Consider the following 24,352-nt stretch of genomic DNA (forward strand, 5'->3'; position numbering starts at 1 on the left):
CCAGAGCCATTCTAGCACCTGAGGCGGAGGCCATGGAGCCATCTTCAGTGCCCAGGCCAACTTTGCTCCAATGGAGCCTTGGCTGCGGGAAGGAAAGAGAGAGATAGGGAGAAAGGAGAGGGGGAGGGGTGGAGAAGCAGATGGGAGCTTATCCTGTGTGCCCTGACTGGGAATCAAACCTGGACATCCACACGCCAGGTTGATGCTCTACCACTGAGCCAACCGGCCAGGGCCAATTGAGTACTCTGTTCAAAGTTTAACCTGGGCACAGCACAGAAACAGGCCAGCTATTCTTTTGCTCCTCAGATATAAAGAAATACTGTAACACAAATCCAGCAACACTAATAAAACACTAAGATTTACTGACAGTTAATTGCTCAGTCGTCACTGTTCTCAGAGCTCGGCACAGCTCACTATTTTATTTGTAAGTCCAGGTCAAAATAAATCAGAAATCAACAAATGTTTTATGTACTTTGAAAATAAATTAAAAAAATGAATTGTAGCAAAGAGAATTAAAATATAAAAGGGTAAATAAAATGTTATTTTGAAAAATGCTTTTAAGTATGCATGATAAAGTCTTTAGGTTGGAATATTATGATGTCTGTAATAATTTCTTTAAAATACTTCAATGTTAAAAATAAAGTGAGAGGCCCTGGCCGGCTAGCTCAGTGATAGAGCTTCAGCCCAATATGTAGAAGTCCCAGGTTTAATTCCCGGTGAGGGCACACAGGAGAAGCACCCATCTGCTTCTCCACCCTTCCCCCTCTCCTTCCTCTCTGTCTCTCTCTTCCCCTCCCGCAGTCAAGACTCCATTGGAGCAAAGTTGGCCCAGGTGCTGAGGACGGCTCCATGGCCTCTGCCTCAGGCATTAGAATGGCTCTGGTTGCACTGCCCCCTGGTGGGCATGCCGGGTGGATCCTGGTCGGGCGCATACGGGAGTCTGACTGCCTCCCCGTTTCCAGCTTTGGAAAAATACAAAAAAAAAAAAATGTTCACCTTAAAAATTTATGGGTCATTTGGATGGTCTCCCTCATGTTTTCTCTAACTGTACATAACTAATTTAATTTCTCAGGTTACTTCTAGACGCATACACAAAATAAGTAAGTCAATAAATAAAGAAAATAAAAATAGTACTCTAGAAACAGGAAAATGAGAAGAAATCTGAACAAAGCTTTTAAGATCATGAATTATGTGATACTCGTTTACCAAATCATGGCACCCCCAAATAAAGGCATATAATTTAAAGCCATTTAAGGTTAATACAAGTAAGTGTAAGTATTAATTCACACAGAAGTAATGGAAAATTGGAATTCATTGACTCAGTTGGCATGGCTATTAATGTATGTAATATAAAAAATATTCAGATATGACATGTGTTGTGGATTACTCTGAAATGTCTGAGATTGTCTCCTTAACCACGGGTGATGATATGAAGAACCATGACTACCCTCTCGGAAGACAGGTCACTGGAATGGCTGACTCACTGTAAAACTACTCTTTCCTTACATGGATTTCAAGTTAAAAAGTACCCTAAGAAATCATCCGGACCAGTCGCCTCTCTCTGCTGCGAGCAGGCTCTGGCCCCAGGGGTGTGCCGCGCAGCCCCGACAGGTAGTGAAATGCCTGCAAGTTGGTTTCCCTGGCGCTTCAGAGAATTCTGCTGATGTTTTAAACAAAATCTTGGCTTTAAAATCCATAACTCTAGCTATTCTTACCACCTTTTGAGTCAATGAACTCTGTATCTGTAATTACTACTATGTGAATCAGTCCTTTTATTTGTTTTAAATTTCTTCCAGTAATATATTCTCATTTCAGGGTGCTGGGTTGGGCAAATGAATTTATGTTATATTAGTCATGGTTTGGAGGATACAAGACACTGCTGGAGGGTAACCACATTGTTGTTAATAGTTAAAGAGATCACAGTTCTCCTAGTGCATAAGGCAAAAAACTGCTTTTCTAGAAGGACACTGATACTTGGAAATGCCACTACTCCAATAACACTGCTATGAATTCAGAATCTGATATATTAATTCAAATGTCCACCTTGTTGATCCATAAATATGAAAGTAATAAAAAAATAAAGACTATGCTGCTTTAGGTTTTAATATACTCCATGAAAGAAACCTCCCAACTCAAACCTTAAGGAGACTCTTTCTATTAATCTGCTGTTTCTTTTAGTAGTGTCCTCAGTTAACATACCGGCACAGACCATTTACTTAAAAATGTACCAAACCAAATTTAGTTCTTTACTTAACATAATCCACTGAGGCTAAAACATCCCAACACAACTCTGTAAGGGAAATCAGAACTAAACGACTGAGCTTAGAGTGCATTCATATTTTAAATTATAGAAAATAATGTATATATGAGGGCCTGGCACATAACAAGCATTAAAAAGCAATAATGCTATTCTTCACAAAGAGTGTACCATCTTTGTTATAAAAGCTGGCTCTATAAAAATATTGACCAATTCACTCAGAAATATGAACTGGCAAGCAAATTCAACAAAAAGATGAAGCAAGAAATTCTGCATGATTTTCTGAAATCATGAAATGTACTTAGATGTACTTTGATAAACTCACTACTATTAAGAAAAGTTCAGGTGTTGATCCCCATCATCATTTCACATTAGATCAGGTGTGTTTTCAATAATGTACAAGAAAACATTTCCATAAAACATAAACATCCGAGACAGAAAATCTCCTTCTAGCAGGGTACTTCTAAACAACATTAATATCATCAACGAAATTACCTGATTTCAGGAGATGAAGAGATTTCATTTGCGTCTGTCCTTTTATTTCTCGGAAATGTTGGACCAGCCGGAGGCATCTCCCCACTTAAGCGGTCTGGGAAAATGTGGTCTTTATTTAAATTGATTTCTGAATAGGGACAGTTGGCAGCACTAAATATTAAAAAGAAAAGGACATTTCCATCAGAAAAATACTTCTTCCAATTAAAATAACAGGCTACAGAATATAAAATTCCAAAATTTAACTGAGCAAGCTATATGTATTTATATGTGTGCATACATGTAATTAAACATAGAATATGAAATATTTATCTTTAAAACATAATTTGTTTTGTTTGTTCATTTGAGGGGTTGGGAGGAGGAGGAAGAAGGAAAAGGGGGATCAAATATATGGTGACGAAAGGTGACTGGACTTTGGGTGGTGCGCACGCAATGCAATATGCATACCATGTAACAAAATTATATGCATGAAACTTATATAATGGTATTAACCAATGTTGCCTCAACACATTTAATTTAAAAAAAAAAACATAATTTAAGTGTACTTTGATAGAAAATATGTCCATGCACTAGATTTTTAGAAGCCATTTGACGCAATCTTTGGAAATGAGCAATGGTCACCATCGAATTCCCTCTGGATTGCCCAAGAGCAGGGCTTGTCCAAATTTCTGGAACAATCAGCCCCAAGAGGGAAATATTAAGACATCACAAGAGGGCTGGCAATCGAGGTGGGACAGAGAAGAGCCACGGACAGAGCTGCCTCCTAAAGTGACCCTCCAGGCTCAGGGTCATCCCACGCTGTTTAATCTCCATAACAATAGCGGCTGCCATCTACAGGAAGGGGTTTCCTCCACAGTGCCACTTCTGGGTCTAGAAATACACCTGTTATCCCAGAAAATACACATTTGTTCTAGCTGATCCTGTCCCTAATATGAAGAGGGAACAGAGTCCGACTCGGAGAGCACCCCATCCCGCTCACTTCCATCAGTGACCACTGGCTGTCTCTCAGTTCCCACGTGTTATCCAAGCAAAGGAAATCGAGGGTCCTAACCACTGACTGAGCATTACATCAGCACACTGCTGTGCCTGGGCCTCAGCTTCCCACACTCCAGAACATCTGGAAACTTCTGTGTCTCAATCAATGCATGACCAACCCCTCCAACTAACTGCCTGTCCTGCCCCTGTGGTTTGAGCAAGCCTCCTTAAATCTGGAGGTGGCCCGTACCTTATGGAAATTGAACTAGTGTCTTACGTGCTCTTCTCCTCAGTTGAGGTGATAGCAGGAGTGTTGATAATCACCCAGAAAAAAAATTTAAACAGTGTATGCCTATCCTCTACCAAGAGAATTTGATAGATTCTCCTGAGAGAGGAAGGGAAGCATCTGAAAAGGCTTCCAAGTGATTACAATAATAGCCTATAAAATTTATCATATACATCTTATATAAGCAAAAATGTAATCTTTATTTTCTTGAACTACATGATACTCTGCACTGATATCTACAGTCCCTAGAATACTGAAACCATCATATGTATAGTCACTGTTAAACACCTGGCTTTACGATGACTGAATAACTGCCTGTAATTAACCTTGGAGGTTTATCGAATACGGAGAAAGTAAAGAAAATGAGATTCCTGTTCCTAACCCCACCCATCACTCCCACACCGGGAAGACTCGCAGGATTCTTAGAAGTGCTGGGTCCCTAGCTGCATGCTCCAGTGGACAGGTACAGTTTAGAAGATTTATAAGCCCCACAAGGACAGCCCTCTCTATTGTAAGGAAGAACACGTCTCTCTTGATCACCGTGTAAATGTGGACAGAGCAGAGAGAGGCAAGGCTGCAGGCCAGGAGGAGACTTGGTGCCTCAATATCCCCCTGAGAGAAATTTCAAACTCTCAACCTGAGGCAGGGGAAGTAATCACAGCCTTCCAAACAGGGATGGGCCAGGACGATGTACCAAGGGAGCCCACCCTCTCTTCTTCTGAACCCTGAGAAAACTTCACCCCTCCCATTCTTACCCATACTATGGGTTGTTCCTGACGTGGGAGGTGGTAAAAAGGGGGGAGGAGGGGATGATGAAAATGCAAACGGGGAGTACTCAAGGGTTGGGATGTGTGCAGAGGGAGGGCGACAACCAGGTGGAACTCAGGAACGTGCTGCTTTACCCACTAGGTACTGACAAGCAAGCACAAGCTGGGACACTGTTCTCCGCTGTCAAGTGAGAATGACAGCAACAGTAATCACCACGATCGAAGGCATGACCCAGGCTAAGTGCTTCACTCGCGTTGCCTCATTTAATTCTCACAACCCTGGGAGGCTGTTCCTACCTATTCTAATGCTCACTTTATAGATGTAGAAACAGAGGCTTTAAAAAGGGAACTTGCTCGATGCCACTCACGCAGTGCTTGGTCCAGCTCGACCGTGAACTCTGGCGGTCTCCTAACCATTACACCAGGGGTCCCCAAACTACGCCCCTGCGGGCCGCATGCGGCCCCCTGAGGCCATTTATCCAGCCCCCGCTGCACTTCCGGAAGGGGCACCTCTTTCATTGGTGGTCAGTGAGAGGAGCACATTGACCATCTCATTAGCCAAAAGCAGGCCCATAGTTCCCATTGAAATACTGGTCAGTTTGTTGATTTAAATTTACTTGTTCTTTATTTTAAATATCGTATTTGTTCCGGTTTTGTTTTTATTACTTTAAAATAAGATATGTTCAGTGTGCATAGGGATTTGTTCATAGTTTTTTTTACAGTCCAGCCCTCCAACGGTCTGAGGGACAGTGAACTGGCCCCCTGTGTAAAAAGTTTGAGGACCCCTGCATTACACTATATCACTCAACAGTGCCTTGCAATGCTGAAGAATTTCCTTCTCCTTACTCTATGACACTTACATCCATCTTTTACTGCTGTCTCCTAGCAAGCTGCTGCTGTCATATAGCTAGTATGGATACAGCCAAAACTTGACCTCGCTGAGTCAATTTCCTCATTTTCAAGTTTACAATGTTCCTGCAGTTTTAAAAGTTAATGACTTTATAAACCCACCAATGCTGAACAAACCTCTGTGGGAAGAGTCGGTTCTCATTAGAATTTAATCATTCTAGTTTCTCATGCACTAAGTTTCTAATGACAAAACATAAGTCATGTGTGTCTCACCACATGTGAGCCTTCAGTCATGGATACTCACATGTATATAGATCACACAAGTCTACTGTTACACAGTTCCTCAGATTGCATATATGCACAAAGATTTCAGAGGTCTATACTGTAAGCACTTTATTAGTCTGCACCTTGTTCTATTAGTAAATAATTCCCCATCAGCTGTATACACAAATACTCACCCCTCCGGGCCCTCTCGAGGAAGCTTTTCCTAAGAAAGACTGGGCTAGCTTATTAGGAAAGGTGGAAAAACTGACTTGTGCCCTGTCCCCTAAAGCCACCTCCAAAATCTTTTTAATTGTAAAATCATTTATTTAAACAATTAGGTTCAGTTCCCTAAGGGCTCACATAATCATTTCACACCCTGTCACGACAAAAACCTGAAACATACAATTTCAGTTCCCTATGTGCTCACATAATCATTTCACACTCTGTCACGACAAAAACCTGTAACACATGGGTGGCACACTCCATCAATCCGCTATGCCACGCGTGATGGCCACGCAGTTAAAGGCAGACCCTTCAGTGCCATGCCAGCCTGCGCCGGGTCCTGGCTCTACCACGGTCTGACCCGGGGCACGTCTTGAACCACTCTAAGCCTGCTGCCTCATCTGCCAAACATGGACTAGCATACTGCCTGCTTCACAGAGTTGCTGTGAGGATTAAATGAGATTAAATATGTATGTCCTAAAACAGTGCCTGGAACATAGGAAGTTATCAATAAATCTTATCTATCATTATTGTTTTAAAAGAAAGTGATTGGCAACCCCTCTGTGTAACAGAGCATCAGCAAACAGGAAAGGCAGCATTAAAAAGGCCATAATAGGCCCCATTCCCGAAGGCTCTCTGCTTCCCCCCAGGGCAGCTGCTGTTCCTGTCAGAGGCTCCTCCACTCCCGCCTTCAGAAACAGGGGCCCTCCCCCCCCTGCACAGTCTGTGGCCTAACCCAGCACAAGGCAGGCCCTCGGCCAGAGTTTCATGGGTGGGTGCTGAACTAATATAATGCTGAGAGTTTCCAAATATGTGTCCAGAGTTACTAATTTTAAGACTCTTCATGTCCTGGTCGATTTGCTCAGTCTTTTAAGAGCATTGTCCCTGAAAGACAAAGTTGCAGGTTTTGATTCCTGGTCAGGGCACACACACGGGAAGTGATCAAAGAATGTATGACTCAGTGGAACAACAAATAAATGTTTCTTTTCCCTCTCCCTTCTGTCTCTAAAATAAAATAAAATAAAATAAATAAAAATTAAGCCCTGGCTGGATGGCCCGGTGGTTGGAGCATCGCCCTGGAGCACGGAGGCTGCCAGTTTGATTCCCCAGTCAGGGCACACACAGGGGCAGCTCAATGTGCCCCCCCCCTCTCCCTGCAAAAAACTTTCCATGGACTTGATAAATACCTTTTAGACGTTATGGGACATGCTCTCTATTTTTTTCTTTTCTTCCTTAAATTCTCCAAGATCAGACCCTACACTAGAAAGATTTATTTCAGAAGGCACCAGATATGTAGAATATGCAGAATTATACAACTTTACTTCTCCTTTAAACTCCTCCTACTCTTTGACCTCTCAGACCAGGTGAATGAATCAACAAAGAAAAACACCGTAACGTGAAAATAGCAATGCTCCCTTCCTGGAGAGATAAGATTTGGCTACTGAATATTCCTAGAGACGAAAATTTCATACCCAAATTCAACTCACTTCTTGATCATTTAGATTTCAACATTTAAAAACATCACATTCTCCAGTTCCATTGTTGAGATACATGTTCTATTCCTAACACTTAGATCAGATGCAACTATTATCATTTTCAGAGAAGCCAACAACCAATGGTAGTCAAAACAAGCTTTTGCTTACATGTTCATAAAATTGATTATTCTTGCTAAAAGGAAACCTTCCTTGTTATCTAAGCAAAGAATTCATGTTTTGATTTATGCAGCTTCTCAGTAAATTAATCCAAAGAGAATTGGCTCATTATGTTTTCTTAAGCGCAGCATTCTCAGCAAGGACAAAAATAAGTGTCAGTGAAATGAACCTTTCAAAGAACATCCACGATGCAGCAGCCACTCCGCAAGTCTCCTAACGACATGAAAAATAGTCTGCGCCTCGTAAGGATGAATCTCCTGCCTGATACGGAGCTCTGAGTGTTGTTGCAAATAGGAGCTCGGAGTCGGGGAGACTAAGAAAAGGCAGTTGCAGGAGTTGAGAACAAGGAAGATGGAACTCGGGCAGGAGCTGACTGCCCATAGTTCTCTGAACCGCATCCTCCTACCTGAGGCTCTAGTCAGACGTCTGCACAGCTCGACTAGTTATGCCCTGAACACACTTCTTTATCAATGCATGTCTTTTAAGCTATGATGTCTACTGCTTCCTCTCTTGTTCCAAAAAACCCGAGAATTCTCTACTATGGTTCCAATCACACGGAAAGACTGCCTTAGCGCTTTTCTCCATAAAGTCTTCCATGACTATACTCATCGCTGTTGCCTGCTTTTAGCCAATACAACACAGCATCTGTGAAGAACTGCTCCATGACAATCACTGAAACCTGGTGAGGGGGGACAGCCCAGCTGAGGGGCCCTCAGAGGTCCACGGGGCACTTGGGGAAAGGTGGTCCTGGGGAACGACCAGGGCCGTCCGGGAGGGGACGGGACTGCCACCACACACCCAGCTGTGACAGGCCAGACTCAGCTCAGACCAAGAGCGCTCCTAACGAGATTACGGGCATTGCTATAAAGTGGGTTTTCTTCCCAGAAGAACAACAACAAAAAAATTTATATTTTTAAATTTTCAACTGTAGCTTAATAACATAATGTCTGGACTCACTCATTTTAAAGATTTCTTTTTCTTCCTGGGTACACGTGTCAAAGCTTCAGCAGTTGGTTACCATTTTGTGTCTATATTTTAATTGAGTTATGTACAGCTTATGTAATAGTTCCACTGGTCCATGAGGCTTTTGAAAGTTGGGTCTGGGACTAATTCACGGAGCAGGGACAGGCAATGAGAAGGAAGGGGTCAAGGGCAGAGACCCCTGAGTGAGAACGGAGGCTGTTCCCAGCTCCCCCTTAACCAGCTGTCAAATGGGCAAGTCAGGACACCTCCAAGGGCCACAGGGGCTGCCTCAGAAACTCAGAGGAACGGTTTATACGATAGGATCACTGGAAGGTTACCCAATGCATGCAAAACCATTAGTGAAATACCCCCTCGGAGTAAATTAATGCTCAGTAAGTGTTAGTTATTAGGGAAAAACTGCTGCCCTAAAATAAGTACTGAACAAAAGAACTTATAAATACTTAATGGGAAGTGAGCGTTCTAATGACTTACTCCTGGCATTCAGACTTACATAATGTCTAAAAATATTCCAGTTGTCTTTACTTGGCAATACTAAATAAATTCTAAGTGTAGTATTTTTAACTCAGTTTAAATTAATCGTACAACTTTTGTACTGCAATCACACGAACAGCATAAAGGATTTTTAAGTGGATATTTGCAAATGGAATCACCTTCCTTCCCATGCTCAGACTTTTTGCTCTAGAACATGACGCACCTCACAGAAAGTTACCCAGGAGGGGTGTGGCGAAAGGAAGACGAGCAGCTCTGTGGAAAGGTCACAGAGATATAAGAAAGGGAACTACACAAAGGTGAAAATAATCACACCAATTCTACAATTCCTATTAACTCTCAGAGGAACAGGCAGTCTAATCTTTAGGTACTTTAAAGACCTAGATTCACAACCTGCACAATCTAGATAAACAAGGACTCATTTTTCTTACTGGGCAATCCAATTAATATGCAAATAAAACAATTATACTGAAAGGCTATTAATATATATCTAAATGGATACTGCTTTTGCTCTTTAAAAACACCCACTTAAATCACAGGAATTTCTCAGTACTTCAGTAAAAATTTAAAAAATCTAAAACAACCTCCAAATCACCTAAATAATAAATCAAATTTCAAATGGAAGTTATTTAGGGGTAAGAGAAAAAAATGTGAAAAACACTTTTCTGATCAACACATTCTCGTGTTTGACTATATTTGTGTTTTTTTCTGATCTCTATTAATCTACCACAATATCACTTCTCTGTATTCAAATCGCTGAGTCACCTGACCATATAATATTCTACTGAACAAATATTTCCAACAGGACCTGCCCTCTTCTCATTAGTAATGGTCAACCAAAATAACTGTTTCAGCAGCTAAGTGTCTGTGCCAGTCGTCACGTTGCCAACAAAAGCCAAACAGCTGGAGTAAATGTACTTTAAACTGTAAATGCATTCTCTCCTAGAAAGATTAACTACAGATATACTCTTCATTTTTACAGGATCACTATGGTAACCATATTTCCTATGGATTTAAATTTAAAATTAGGTCACGTCTATTCAGTGTACAGGAAAACCATTACTTTGTACATATCAGACGCCCTCTATCTGACCATGTAAGGAATCCCCAATGAGCCGCAGTACCACCTACCTGTGAGGGCCCAGGTGTCTTGCTCTCTTAAAATGACCAATCCCTTTACATCCCGGGGTTGAGCATCCACCGTGTTCTGACACTTCCATTAATTCTAAGGGGCCTAGGACAAAGGGGAGGGGAGAAAAGAAAAAGAAAGAAGGGGCGTAAAGTTAACCTGAAGGTTATAAGAGTCCAATGCTTGAGATTAGAAAAGGTAGCAAAAAAAAATCCAATTTTGAATCAATACATATAAACAAAAAACAAGTAGATACTATAAAATTAACAGTATCTTAAAAGTCTCTACTTCTAACGGTGCTCCCCTATGACTCTGTTTACACTCTATCTTGGTTCAATAATAAAACAGTAAACTTTCATCTAAACCTTTCAAAATGTCACAAATTCCAGAGATACCTAATCTGAATTAATGAGAGAATCCTAAAGAATATTTTCAAGTAAATAACATAATTAATAGATGAATCTCACACCGCGAAAACTTCAAACAGCACACTGGAGACAAGAGAACAGTTCCGGAAGCCATTCAAGCTGCACCCCTTCTCCACACTTCATACCCCCTTGTCCTGACACTCCACGCCTACCCTCCCAGATGTTGTTCTAAGCTTCCCACACATCTGATTCATGTATGAGGTGGCTTATTTTCTTATATTTTGCCACACAAAAGGGACAACATAAATATGTACTATTCTGAAACATTCTTCTTTAGTCTTTAAGTTAAAGACCATGTCTTATAATCTTTCCATCTCAACAGTACTACCCATTAGGACTGTTGCATAGTATCGGTAGTATGAGTGTACTACAACTTATTTAACCAATACTCGCTTCCAAGTTCTGCTATCTCAAACATTCCGTAACCAATACCACGTCTGTGCATTTCTGTATAAGCCCTTATGCAGAGCACACGTGGCATCCGGAAGGAAGTGAAGCCACTAGTTGAGGAAGGCACACTAAATACTTTTAAAATTGATGATAACTTATTGTATTTCCTACATTATTTTTTTACAATGTACATATTTTCTTTCAAAATTGAGATCATGATATGTCAAGTTCTTAGTGTACCACTTTTAAAAAAAACCTGAATTTGAATTTAACTGAAATGTTCATTGAGGTAACTGTAGACCACATGCAGTCATAAGTACTAATAAAGGGAAGTCCTTTATACACTTGCTCCAGTTTCTCCTGATAGTAACATTTTGCAAAACTACGGTATAAACTAGGATACTGAAAATGAGACATTCAATTTTGATTGTCTGACAGATTGTCTTCTAAAAATTCAGTACTAATTTTAAAAGGTGATAACTACTTCTAAATAAAAAAAGAATACCTAGACACACTTTACTTTTTCAAATATTAATTTTTTTCTCATACATATTTTTGCTATGAAGAAGTTAAAAATGTAGCAAGAGGAAAAAGGATTACATAGACAAGAAATGGACAGTAGAAAGAGAAGAGTAAGGGAAAAGAAAGTATTGAGCATTAAAAAAGAAAATAGAAAATTTTTTTTGGTTATCCTTGTGTTCCTTACCTAAAGGAGCCTGAAGAGGATGCCCAGTTTTTGAACACCAGCCCACGGGGTGGATGTCAGGAGAATCTGCATCTATCCAGTAATCATAGCAACTATTCCAGCCATCAAAGTGAACCTGGGTAACAAAAAGAAATGAAGCAATTCAGGTCTCAAAATTCTTACAGTAAAAAGTCTGCCCGCCGTAACCATATCCATTCTCTTCTAACTTATATAGATTTAATGCCAAGTACAATGTTTCAATTATTTAAATTACTTCATTCATACTATGAGAAAAGATAGACTTTTTGACCTATCTTCAAGTTATCTAACCATCAATAAGTGTCTGGTCAAAGGCACTTTTTGGGCAATACTTCTACAGATATGTTACATACATCTCCCAGTAAGCAACCTGAGTACTTAACATCATAAAAGCAACACCAAAGAGCCACTAAACACTCCTGAAGTAATGCATGGATCAGTCAGGAGGGGGCCGCAGGGTGGCAGGGAGAGGCAGCAGGACCTCGTGTAGCAATGTCGTCTCCCGGAATCACGTTTAAGAAAAGTTGCTTCTTTAAAAAAAAACTCAATGCTCTATTAAATATACCCAGTTTACAATATGCCTCCATCAAATGCATTTTTAGATATTATTTTCTTATAAATGAATACAATATCTCTCAAAGAGACTGGTCATCTTAACTGGCCATCAGGTAAAAACACAACTGATCTTTCAGGCATGGCTGCTAAAAACCAGCGAGGTATCTTTTAAGTATTATATAGCTATATATTTTCTCTTTTAGGGTGAAAGGATATATTGATAGCCTATATACAGGGCTCAGCAAAAGTAGGTTTACAGTTGTGAATACAGAATACATGAAACAGCTTATTCTTGGATTATTATTTGTTAATTATTGTGTTATTTTCCATTTGAACAACTATAAATCTACTTTTGTCCCATCCTGTATATTTTACTTTTAAACCCAGTTTGCCATCTAGGTTTTCTTTTTAAAGTCTGTGAAACTCTTAATAGTTATGACAGATGAATAAAAAATTCAACATTAAAAAAACTGAATAATAAATTTTCTAGAAGAACGTATCAGCGAATGTTTTTGTAATCTTAGAGTTAGATAACCTTCACAAGAAAGACGTCAAACTCAACAGTCATAAAAAAACTGATCGAGGCCTTGGCTGACTGACTGGGCAGTAGAGTGTTGGCCTGACATGTGGATGTCCTGGGTTCAATTCCTAGTCAGGACTCATAGGTGAAGCACCCATATGCTTCTCCATCCTTCCCCCTCTCACTTTTCTCTCTCTCTCTCACCCTCTTCCTCTCCTGCAGCCATGGCTCAAATGGAGTGAGTTGGCCCCAGACGCTGAGGATAGCTCCATGGCTTCTGCCTCAAGTGCTAAGAAGAGCTCAGTTACTGAGCAACAGAGCAATGCCCAAATGGGCAGAGCACTGCCCCCTAGTGGGCTTGCTGGGTGGATCTCAGTCAGGGTGCAAGTGGGAGGCTGTCTCTCTGCCTCCCTTCCTCTCACTGAATAAAAACAAACAAATAAAATAAAACTGATCAATTTGACTACATCAAAATTTAAAACTTGACTGGGGGCCCTGGCTGGTTGGCTCAGTGGTGGAACATTGGCCCAGCGTGTGGAAGTCCCGGGTTTGATTCCCAGCCAGGGCACATAGGAGAAGCACCCATCTGCTTCTCCGCTCTTCCCCTTCTCTTTTCTCTCTATCTGTCTCTTCCCCTCCCACAGTCAAGGCTCCACTGGAGCAAAGTTGGCCTGGGCGCTGAGGATAGCTCCATGGCCTTGCCTCAGGCACTAGAATGGCTCTGGTTGCAACAGAGCAACACCCCAGATGGGCAGAGCATCGCCCCCTAGTGGGCTTGCCAGTCCCAGTTGGGCACATGCGGGAGTCTATCTCTCTGCCTTCCTTCTTCTTACTTGAGAAAAATACAAAAACAAACAAGCAAAAAAAACTTGACTAGCAAATATTGCAAATAAGATGAAAGAACCATTAGAAACCTGAAAACACATTTGTTACACATATAATAATGCACTCTGTTCCTTAATTTATAAACTTCACATGAATACAAAAAAATGAAAACCCAGTAAAAGGATGGAAAATACACACAAATGATTCATAAACAAGGAAGTACATATAAATGATCAGTAAACATAACCCTGGCCAGTTGGCTCAGTGGTAGAGCATTGGCCTGGCATGCAGGAGTCCAGGGTTCGATTCCCGGCCCAGTCACACAGGAGAAGCGCCCATCTGCTTCACCCCTCCCCCTCTCCTTCCTCTCTGTCTCTCTCTTCCCCTTCTGCAGCCAAGGCTCCATTGGAGCAAAGTTGGCCTGGGCGCTGAGGATGGCTCCATGGCCTCTGCCTCAGGTGCTAGAATGGCTCTGGTTGCAACAGAGCGACGCCCCAGATGGACAGAGCATCGCCTCCTGGTGGGCGTGCCGGGTGGATCCCGGTCGGGCGCATGCAGGAGTCTGTCTGACTGCCTCCCCGTTTCCAACTTCAGAAAAATACAAAAAATAAATAAATAAATAAATAAATAAATGATCAGTAAACATATAAAAAGATAATTAGTTTTACTTATAATTTAAAAATGACAAATTAGAACCACGAAATGCAGTTCTCTTTTCAACCTGCCAAAAATGTTCCATTTTGGTGATTCCTAGAGCTGGTGAGTATAAGGATAAATTGATGTTCAGATAGATGACTTATAAGAGTATTAATTCGTGCTGTATTTCTGGAGAGTTATTTGGCAATAACAATCAACACTTATAAAATACATCATCTTTGACTTGATAATCTCAAACAACCAGAGCGCCCACCATCAGAGAACTGGTTACATAAATTATGATATATTTAGTGATGGAATAGTACACAGTTGAATTGTTAAAGTACATATATATGAGCTCAACATCCTTTGGAAAGAATCCACTTTTTCAAGCTTTAAAACCAATTAATCCTAGAATCAAACCCCATAGAATCAAAATTTTTTTTTACTACAAAAGGAAACGTGTTCCTGAAACCAGATAATTAAAAAGAAAATCTATTTATAATGTTCCACCCTAAGCGAAGTACTGTCATTATCTTGGGTGTTTATTTCCATAATTGCTTATATATAATATGTTCTTTAAAAAAATAATTCCAGACATCACACATAAAAACCTAAAATTTTCACTTAACAATGTTAAATATTCTTCTAAAAGACTTAACATCATATAGATATAATTTATTTTACCCATATCCTACAGTGGCTGTGGCCTATGTTAAAATGCACCGCTATATTCTTGCAGTTTTTATCTCTGCATATCCCCTATGGTTATTCCCTTAACATAACTCCTAGAACTGAAATTCTTGAATTAAAGGGTGAACAACATTCTAAGTCACAGGCGTCCCCAAACTACGGCCCGCGGGCCGCAATGCGGCCCCGAGGCCATTTATCCAGCTCCCGCCGCACTTCCAGAAGGGCACCTCTATCATTGGTGGTCAGTGAGAGGAGCACTGTATGTAGGAGCCCTCCAATGGTCTGAGGAACAGTGAACTGGCCCCCTGTGTAAAAAGTTTGGGGACCCCTCGATGCCTATCACCAGCTGCTCTTCAGAAAGGCTGAAACACTTTCTTTATATTCCTATCAGCTATGTATATATGAGAATAAACTTTTCATGCTCCCAAACCAAGACACATATGTTTTCCAATTGTGACTGATTTTACTTATAAAAATAAGATTTTGCTTAATACTTCTTTGGTAACTGGTCTGGACTTAAAAAGAAAAGTACTTCTAGTCCTAAAATACTCTAATTGCTTTATGTCTTAAATTACTACCAAGGACAATTAACAAGAACATATACTAGAAAAAGGTAAACACAGATCTTCCATTATTTATAAAGTGTTTAATATTAAGTAATTATATAATGTGTAATAGTGCATTAAATGTTAAACTTTCTATTTTCTAGAAATACCTCATTTGTACAGGCTTTTCATGTTGCTTTGCAATTTATTTTCTTATATATTATGTCACTAAACATAGTTAAGTATGAGATTTTTTCTTTTAAACAGCATAAACTTAGACTTCTACATTTGAAGAGTGGGACTTAGTTCCGCCACTGCCAGTGATTAATAAGAAATTCATTTACAGTCTTTCTGAGCCTCAGCCTCATGGACAAAATAATGATAAGAACATAAATCTCCCATATGGTTCTTGCCACAAATGTTATCCTCTAAAGACATCATGTAAATCTAGTATCTGACTGTTACTATAATTACTTTTATTCCTAATAGAAATTCTAAACTATCCTATGAAGCAAGCAGAACACACTGTTCTGGTTTGCAAGTGAACCGAATGCGGAAACCAGACAGAGACGAGGAGTTCTGAGGGCGTCCCTGGCGGGCTGCCACCTTTCACTGCTCGGGCTCAGACCTGACAAGCTGGGCCATCTTCTGGGACATCAGGAGCAGCATCTGGCTTTTATCAGTCCAACTCTTAACTAAAAACTGATTTTATTACTAAAATTATTTTTCTTTACTTTTTTGGTATTAAAAGCCAAGATAGTCTTATGAAAAGTCTAAATCTATCATACCCCATAAAATAACATTAGCTTTAAATTTTCTGAAAAAGAACAGACTGTAGAGTTATTCTATTCAGAGGAAATCTATTATCTACGTAAGAAGCCCCCTCTTAATTATGACTGACTTTTACTTTTTTTTCCCCTTATTTTTTTTTAATTTTTTTTATTTATTCATTTTTAGAGAGGAGAGAGAGAGAGAGAGAGAGAGAGAGAGAGACAGAGAGGAGAGAGAGACAGAGAGGAGAGAGAGACAGAGAGAAGGGGGGAGGAGCTGGAAGCATCAACTCCCATATGTGCCTTGACCAGGCAAGCCCAGTGTTTCGAACCGGCGACCTCAGCATTTCCAGGTCGACGCTTTATCCACTGCGCCACCACAGGTCAGGCTGACTTTTACTTTTTTGAGTGTGTGTGTAGAGTAAGTAGATATGACATATTAAAAATCAGTCATGATTAAAGAGAAAACTTCTATAGATTAAGAAAAACTGGATAAATACTGGCTTACGAAGATGCAGAGCCACTTAAACTGTATATCCTGTGGTTTTACTAATTATAGGACTTCACAAATGAAAGACCTGCTAACGTTTCCATCCAAGAAGTCTTGTAACAACAGGCAAAGCAAAACCACAGTAGAAAGCCCTTACTTTTATTCGGTGATCATCTGTGTCTGCAACTGTTGCCACTCTAATAAACATGGGGTTCCTTTTGTCTACGATCTCTAGCTTCATTTTTTTCTGGAATCCATGTGGAGGTTTCTGCCAGAACAGAAAATTTTAGTGAGATCAGGGAAAGAGAATGTGGGCTCTATGTACAAAAATATAATTAAAAAAATAAAAAGTAAAAAGATGAGCTACTTAGAAAACCAGCCTTTCGCACTCTCATGTTCCAAGAGTGGCTTTGGATCTCACCCGCCTGATCAAAACCACAATCCCACATCACATTGCCAAACCTGTAGGCAACAGAAACAGCCTGGCCATTTAGCCTACAGGAGCAAACAGAAAGCAAAAGATCTTAAAATGAAATTCAAATTATTGTGGGTATTTAATTAGCCATAGGGAATACAAGAATTTTCTTTTCATTAATTGGAGGTAACCTGGCAAAAATCAAGCATGAAAACTATTTCTAAAAAGAAAGAACATTAAAATGGCAGAATTAAGACATAAAGATCAAAGGTGATAATTAATGCAATAAAGCAGAAGGTATCTTTTAAAGAAGAATATTAGCAATCAAACATGCAAGATAGAACCACTCTAGTAAGAACAGAAATGAGAATGCGGACCAATAACTCAATACTCAGCAGAAAACTATAAACCTCTGAAAAATCTACAGGTAGCTGAAGGCAAGGCAATTTTAAATTTTCTGAAGTTCACATCTCTCTTCTATAAAATAGGCATAATAAAAGTGTTGCTCTGAAAATTAAGTGTAAAAGCCAAAATTGGGAAATCTTAGTTTTCTCTCTGATCCCAATGTAATATTAAACATGTAGACCAGGGGTTGGGAACCTTTTTGGCTGAGAGAGCCATGAACGCCACATATTTTAAAATGTAATTCCATGCACAACCATGAACATGAGCAGTAGGAAATGAATGGATTGTAATCCATGAGATTGTTTTATATTTTTAACATTATTATTCTTTTTATTAAAGATGTGTCTGTGAGCCAGATATAGCCATCAAAAGAGCCATATCTGGCTCGTGAGCCAAAGATTCCCGACCCTTGATGTAGACTAATCTTGATGTAATTTTATCCAGTTCAAAGCAAGGTGCAACGCAGCTCTTTGTACAGGTCTAATTAGATAAAAAATTAAGAAATATGGCATAACTCTAAATATTACTCTATTTTAAATTGATTTTACTATCAGATGGAATCATACATATTCTTCAATATGGCTTTTTGCATGTAAAATGTTTTCTCGAAAAATCTGACATTTTTTTTGTATATTTGAGCTCATACCTACCAATTAATTCTGAAAAGCCCTTGCAATTTATACACAAAAGGATAATTCAAAGAAAAATGTTTATAATAGACTAATTATACTACATTAAAAATATTTAACATATCTTTTCCTTTAAATTCACTGGAAATAAAAATTATAAAATAGTTTGAGACAGAAAATTTTTAAAAAATATATTTCACTTCTTGTTATTCCCTTACACAGAAATGAGGTCTACTTTGAATCTTATTATAAGATTAAATAAGAAACAATGAACCAGGTTTAGAAAAAGGTAACATAAAAGCAGATAATCTTGAATTTTGGTAATTAAACATGCTAATTTATAGCAACCAAATAAAAACAGTATCTCAGCTCACCATAAACAAATTTAAAGGAATTATTGGATAAAATTTTCATCAGGACACTATGTCCGTCCTGATTGGTCTTTCAGAATATCTAGCTGGAAAAGAGAAGCTTGCTGTGCAAGAAACAGTCCACACTGACTCAAACAGAATTATTTTCCAAGGCAAGTTAAAGTCCAAAATGGAAGTAGTTTTTAGATGCCAACAACAAAAACCTAAGAAATAATTTTGATTTTCAAAATTATAAAAATTCAGAAACATCATTTTGGTCTTCTGTTTCCCACCCATTCCTATTCCCATTCACCAGTCGTTTTTCTGTTCTTAAATCTCATTGAGTGAACATTATCACCACACGAGTTAATCAAATATTGTAAAATATACTGTATTCTCTCACCACTTTGAAAGCTCTTGCAGGAGCAGGTAAAGAATTGGTTTCTTCTAAGTATTTATCCCAAGAAAAATGTTTCACATTTGGATAACCTAAGAAAGAAAAAAGTAAATCCTATCAGGTTCAACCTAAATGAGAGTGAGAACCACAAACCGACCTATTATATTATGAAATGCTATCATTATAATGTAGGAAGTTATTATGTTCATATTACACATATCTTTAAACTACTTACACATAAATGACATAAAAATAAATATAAATTTTTAAATATTTATATATTTCCTATGTCCACAGAGAAGCTGGAAACAGCAACACCCTATTAGCAGTGAGCACATCTAATGTCCAGATCTTACTTTCTAAATATTCTTCTCTAGTAAATACATAAATATTCTTCTCTAGTAAAACCATGCAGACTGGAAAAAATGGCTGACTTCAGGGTTGGAGGCAAGTAAAGTATAAGATAAGCCTAACTGTGCCAGAAAGTAGGAAGTTCTCAATAATTTTTTTTTTTTTTTTGTATTTTTCTGAAGTGAGAAGCAGGCAGGCAGACAGACTCCCACATGCACCTGACCACGATACACCCGGCATGCCCACTAGGAGGCGATGCTCTCTGCCCATCTGGGGCATTGTTCCATTGCAACTGGAGCCATTTTAGTGCCTGAGGTGGAGGCCATGCAGCCATCCTCAGCACCCGGGGCCAACTTTGCTCCAATGGAGCCTTGGCTGTGGGAGGGGAAGAGAGAGATAGAGAAAGGAGAGGGGGAGGGGTGGAGAAGCAGATGGGCGCTTCCCTGTGTGTCCTGGTCGGAAATCGAACCCCAGACTCTCACACGCCAGCCGACACTCTACCACTAAGCCAATCAGCCAGGGCTCAATAATAATTTTAAGAACATGTAAAAGGATATAGAAACTATCAATAGCTTAAAGGGGTTCCCTCTGGCCAAACCGGAGAAAATCTACACATGAAAATAATGCTTGTAATGAATTATAACCCATCAATGACATTAATAATCTATGGGGTCTGCAATGATATCTATAAATTAAATAAATGGGAAGGTGAGAAAGCTCCTCTTTGCATAATAGTATCAACTTCATATGTACAAGGACTAATAGAATTAGAAAAATTACCAGTTAGTAACTTTCAGAATAATAATTCATACTGGAAATATCAACAGTTGCTAAAATTAGTGAGTGACACAAGGAAGTGCAGTGTATTTACACAGTCTCAAAGTATCTCCTCATAAAATACTTATTAATTAATTACCAAAGGGAAAAAAACTACATCGGTGGAGAAGCCTAGGAAACACCATCTTGATCAATTAATGGTAAAAATCAGTCAAACAGTAAAAAAGACAAACTGACATCACGTGCCACCTGGAAGGCTGTAAGGAGAACACAGCGTGACTTCTGGTTTCCTGCCCAAAATGCACAGCCTGGGTCTAATTATGAAAAAACACTGAGCATACTGAAATTAAGTAACATTCTAGAAAACGAACAGACTAATCTGTTATCCTCAAACATACTGAAGTTATGAAAGTCAAGGGGAGCCTAAGTGAGGGGACCCCAGGGATACAACACCGGAGGGCAACGCCCGAGCCTTTTTGCTGTAAATGACATCACTGGTACAACAGATAAACTTGAATGGGTCTAGCGGTTCAAAGGTATAGATAAGTTCTGTACTATTCTTGCAGATTTTCTGTACATTTAAAATCATTTCAAAATAAAAGTTTTTGAGAGTCAATATGCAAATATTTTTGTGTATGCAAACATTTCACAACGTATTTCTAAGGACCACATCTTGAGCAAGTTAAATAATATTAAAGCTGACTGTGCATGCATGTATGTGTGTACACAGAGCCAAAAAAGTTTTTCTAGAAAAACACAATGGCTAACAACTAAACTAAGAGAGGTAACAGTGGTTATCTCTATCTTTACTCTAAGCATTTTTTAAAAAAAATGTAATATATAATATGGATAATTCAAAATAAAAATCATTTTAAAAGACATGAAGACTTTAATTTTAGAGAAAGAATAGATGTGTTATATGATTAGACAGAACAGAGACACTGCCAGCAAGGGAGACCAGGTGACTAGGATTCCTTCTTTTCAGACACAACATCAGAGATCAAGCCAGGAATCTGTCCATAGCAAAAAGGGACCGAAAAAGAACACCCTTTTTGTCATGGAGCTTAAGAATAGAGTAACATCAGCACAGGCCCTGCAAACCAGTCTCGTTATTTGGAAGGATTTAAAAAACAAACAAACGAACAGCATGTGCATGTGTGTTACAATGCAAATCACATAAAATTTACCTTTACTCTATTTTTAGGTACATAGTTAGTGGCACTGTATATATTCACATTGTCATCTTTGAAACTTTTTAACATGCAATTCTGTATTTTCTTAATTTGTCAAAAGCTATATATTTTTCTTTTCGACTGCATTATAAAAGTCCACGAAAGGCGACCGATGACTTGGTTACTTGTCTCGCCTCAGAAGTCAGGAATAATGCCTTACACCACACCTTCCCAGGTGCCCACCCCAGTGCGGTGCAGACACAACCAAGACTCTCTGGTTTACTGGTCCTGTTTATTCACCAGATCCCTGGTCATGAACAAAAAAGTGCTATAGAAAAATGTAAGATCATAACAAATGAGGAAGTCTAAAGGAATCCTCACAGCAATTTGGATGGTGATGGTGGCAATCATCACTCACTGGCTTCGAACAGTATATATGTCACAGGACACAAGAGAATTGATTAGAAGTCTTCCAAGCAGCATGACACCTGGGCCAACAAACTATTAATACCTAGATTTAACACTTTATGGTTTATATAAATATTCTTTCATCTTCAAAACAGCTCTGTAAATCAGTACAGGACTTAGTGTTTCGTCCCTAAACATAGGAGAAAACTCAGAAGTGGAAGGGAGTTGCCTCACTCATCACAGGAATGGCTGGTCCCTGGAGTGAAGGCCCAGACATTCACTGAGACACAGTAAATAAGGAACCGAGGGCAAGTCTAAAAATGAAACCGGCTGTTAGGATAGAATGAGTGTTAGGATAGAATGAGACAACGATCTGAGGCTCCAAGCTGAGGCTCTGCTACTTACATGCTGTGGGCAATATCCACCCAACAGCTTCTAGCAAATGAAGGAGCCATCCTTATCCTGTGATAACAGTAGCCTCCATTCCTCACCTGACTATCCACAAGTAACCACCACAACCAAGTGATGCAGTGTCAGCTGAAGCCCCTGTCTTTGCACGTCGGCAGTACTCACGGCACCTGACATAGCAGTGCTCAGAAACTCTAAGTCTTAGTTATGATGAAGCCACAGAATCTGTTCTTTAGCAGATGAAGACAAGTGCAAATGGACATAAACAAGACTATTTATCGGTAGTTATACTGTTCCCTGTCAAAGAGAGCGTGAATACGTTGAGAAGGCACAGGGCCAGAGCCGACAGCTGAAGTACCTGGAAACTTCAGGCAACAGCGTCAAGCTGAAAAATCTGTTTTGGAACCAGGAATCATAACAGAAAAAGGATAAGTCTATGTGTGAGTTCTGGCCTAGGAAAAACCCCCTGAAGCTTCAAGTTCTCACTTAAATGTGAACATTATGCTCCGAGGGACAGAACTGCCCTTGCCATGGATGCCCTAGGCTCCGCCCACAAGTGCTGTCACATACGTCCATTTTTCTACCCTCATCAAAGCCTTAGACAATTTACATACGTCCGTGGTTAGACAAGATATTTGAATGTGTATTGCTATAACGTCTAGCTATAAATGAACTTCAACCTGAGAAAGGACAGATCTTTTAAAGCAGATCCTCCTATATTTTTCCAAAGAGGACAAAAGTTGAGACCATCAGGTATTAAATCAGTGCTTATATATTTTCTGGGGCAGCATGGGTCAGTAAGCTATTATTTGCAGGCTAGCTGCCTCTTTTTGCAAATCAAGTTTTATTGCAAGACGACTATGCTCGTGCATCTACACACTGTCTGTGGTTGCTTTTGTGTTTCATCTCAACTGAAGAGTTGTCAGAGAGACCATAAGACCTACAAAGTCAAAAACATTTACTACATGGCCTTTTACAGAAAATATTTAACAACTTCTGACATATATGAATAATATTAGGCATATAATAAATACGAACCTGGAGGAGTAATAAGGGTTCTTCTATGTTCTTTACACCAACCAACTGGATGAATGTGTGGACTAGATGCTTCACACCTGTAAAGTATATAAATTTAAAAATTGTGATTATCAGGATGCATTGTCAAATACTAGTAAAAGTAAAAAACAAAAAAACAAAATCAGAGATGGTGAATACCTTAGTATAAAATATCTCATTTGGGAAAAAAAAATCGCTAGACCAAGGGACCTTTCATTCATCCAATATATCAATACCAAGAACTGATCATTGCATTTATCAACGTAAAGGTCATTAGTAGTATCCTTAACGAGAGCTGTTTTGGTGGAGTTGGGTTTCGAAAAGGGCAACAGCTTGATCAAAGTGGGTTCAAGAAATAAAAGAAGAAAAGATGGAGACAGCTCGTACAGAGAACATGTTTCGGTAGTTCTGTTTTAAAAGGAAGCAGAGACGTGAGACATCAGATAGCAAAAGGAAAAGTGTTTTTGTTGTTTTGTAATAAGTTGGGTAATATTTAGGGGAAGCTGGGTAAGGCACATACGGAAATTCTCTGTACTGTTTTACAAACTGTAAGTTTAGAATGACTTCACAATGCTTTTTTAGAAAGACGGAAAATACCACTTCCTTTATTCAAGAAATAGATGCTGAGCAATCATCATGATCAGAGCCATTCTAGGTGCTAGGACTACAACAGCTATCAAACCAAACAGCCCTGCTCCCCTTGCGTACTGGCAGGAACACTTCAACAGGGAGGGATGGCCCACTGGTGCAGAAGAGGGCTCTGACTCAGACAGGGCATGGAACCCTCGCACGAGAGCAGGGGTGCGTCATCCACAGTTAGAGTTCCACAGAGAAAGTTCCGCCCGTGGGCAGAGATCAGGAAGGTACCCAGCAGACAAGAGGTTGGAAGCATACAGATGTCTCTCCCGTGTCTTTTCTCCCAATGAAATGGGAAGCACGGATAACAGCTGAGAGGGAGAATAGGAAAGGGGGTGTGAAAAATCTGAGGGGGAAGAAACAGTAAAATTTAGCGGTCTGGAAGACTAGACAGAAATCTGCCACA

At 39.5% G+C, this 24,352-nt stretch overlaps 1 protein-coding gene across 16 annotated transcripts in view; it reads right to left on the reverse strand.

Moving 5' to 3' along the window:
• The window catches only part of L3MBTL3 (L3MBTL histone methyl-lysine binding protein 3), a 114,396-nt gene that overhangs the window by 30,518 nt on the left and 59,526 nt on the right, over positions 1-24,352 (reverse strand). For all 16 annotated transcript variants that reach the window (XM_066373263.1, XM_066373262.1, XM_066373261.1 and 13 more), the window contains 6 exons: positions 23,293-23,369; positions 19,145-19,230; positions 17,100-17,210; positions 11,891-12,005; positions 10,369-10,471; positions 2,753-2,902 (listed from right to left, as the gene is read on the reverse strand). In XM_066373263.1, the coding sequence (XP_066229360.1) occupies positions 2,753-2,902; positions 10,369-10,471; positions 11,891-12,005; positions 17,100-17,210; positions 19,145-19,230; positions 23,293-23,369 (642 nt within the window). The remainder of the gene's footprint in view (positions 1-2,752; positions 2,903-10,368; positions 10,472-11,890; positions 12,006-17,099; positions 17,211-19,144; positions 19,231-23,292; positions 23,370-24,352) is intronic.

Source organism: Saccopteryx leptura, chromosome 3 (assembly GCF_036850995.1).
Source record: "Saccopteryx leptura isolate mSacLep1 chromosome 3, mSacLep1_pri_phased_curated, whole genome shotgun sequence".
Taxonomy (NCBI): domain Eukaryota; kingdom Metazoa; phylum Chordata; class Mammalia; order Chiroptera; family Emballonuridae; genus Saccopteryx; species Saccopteryx leptura.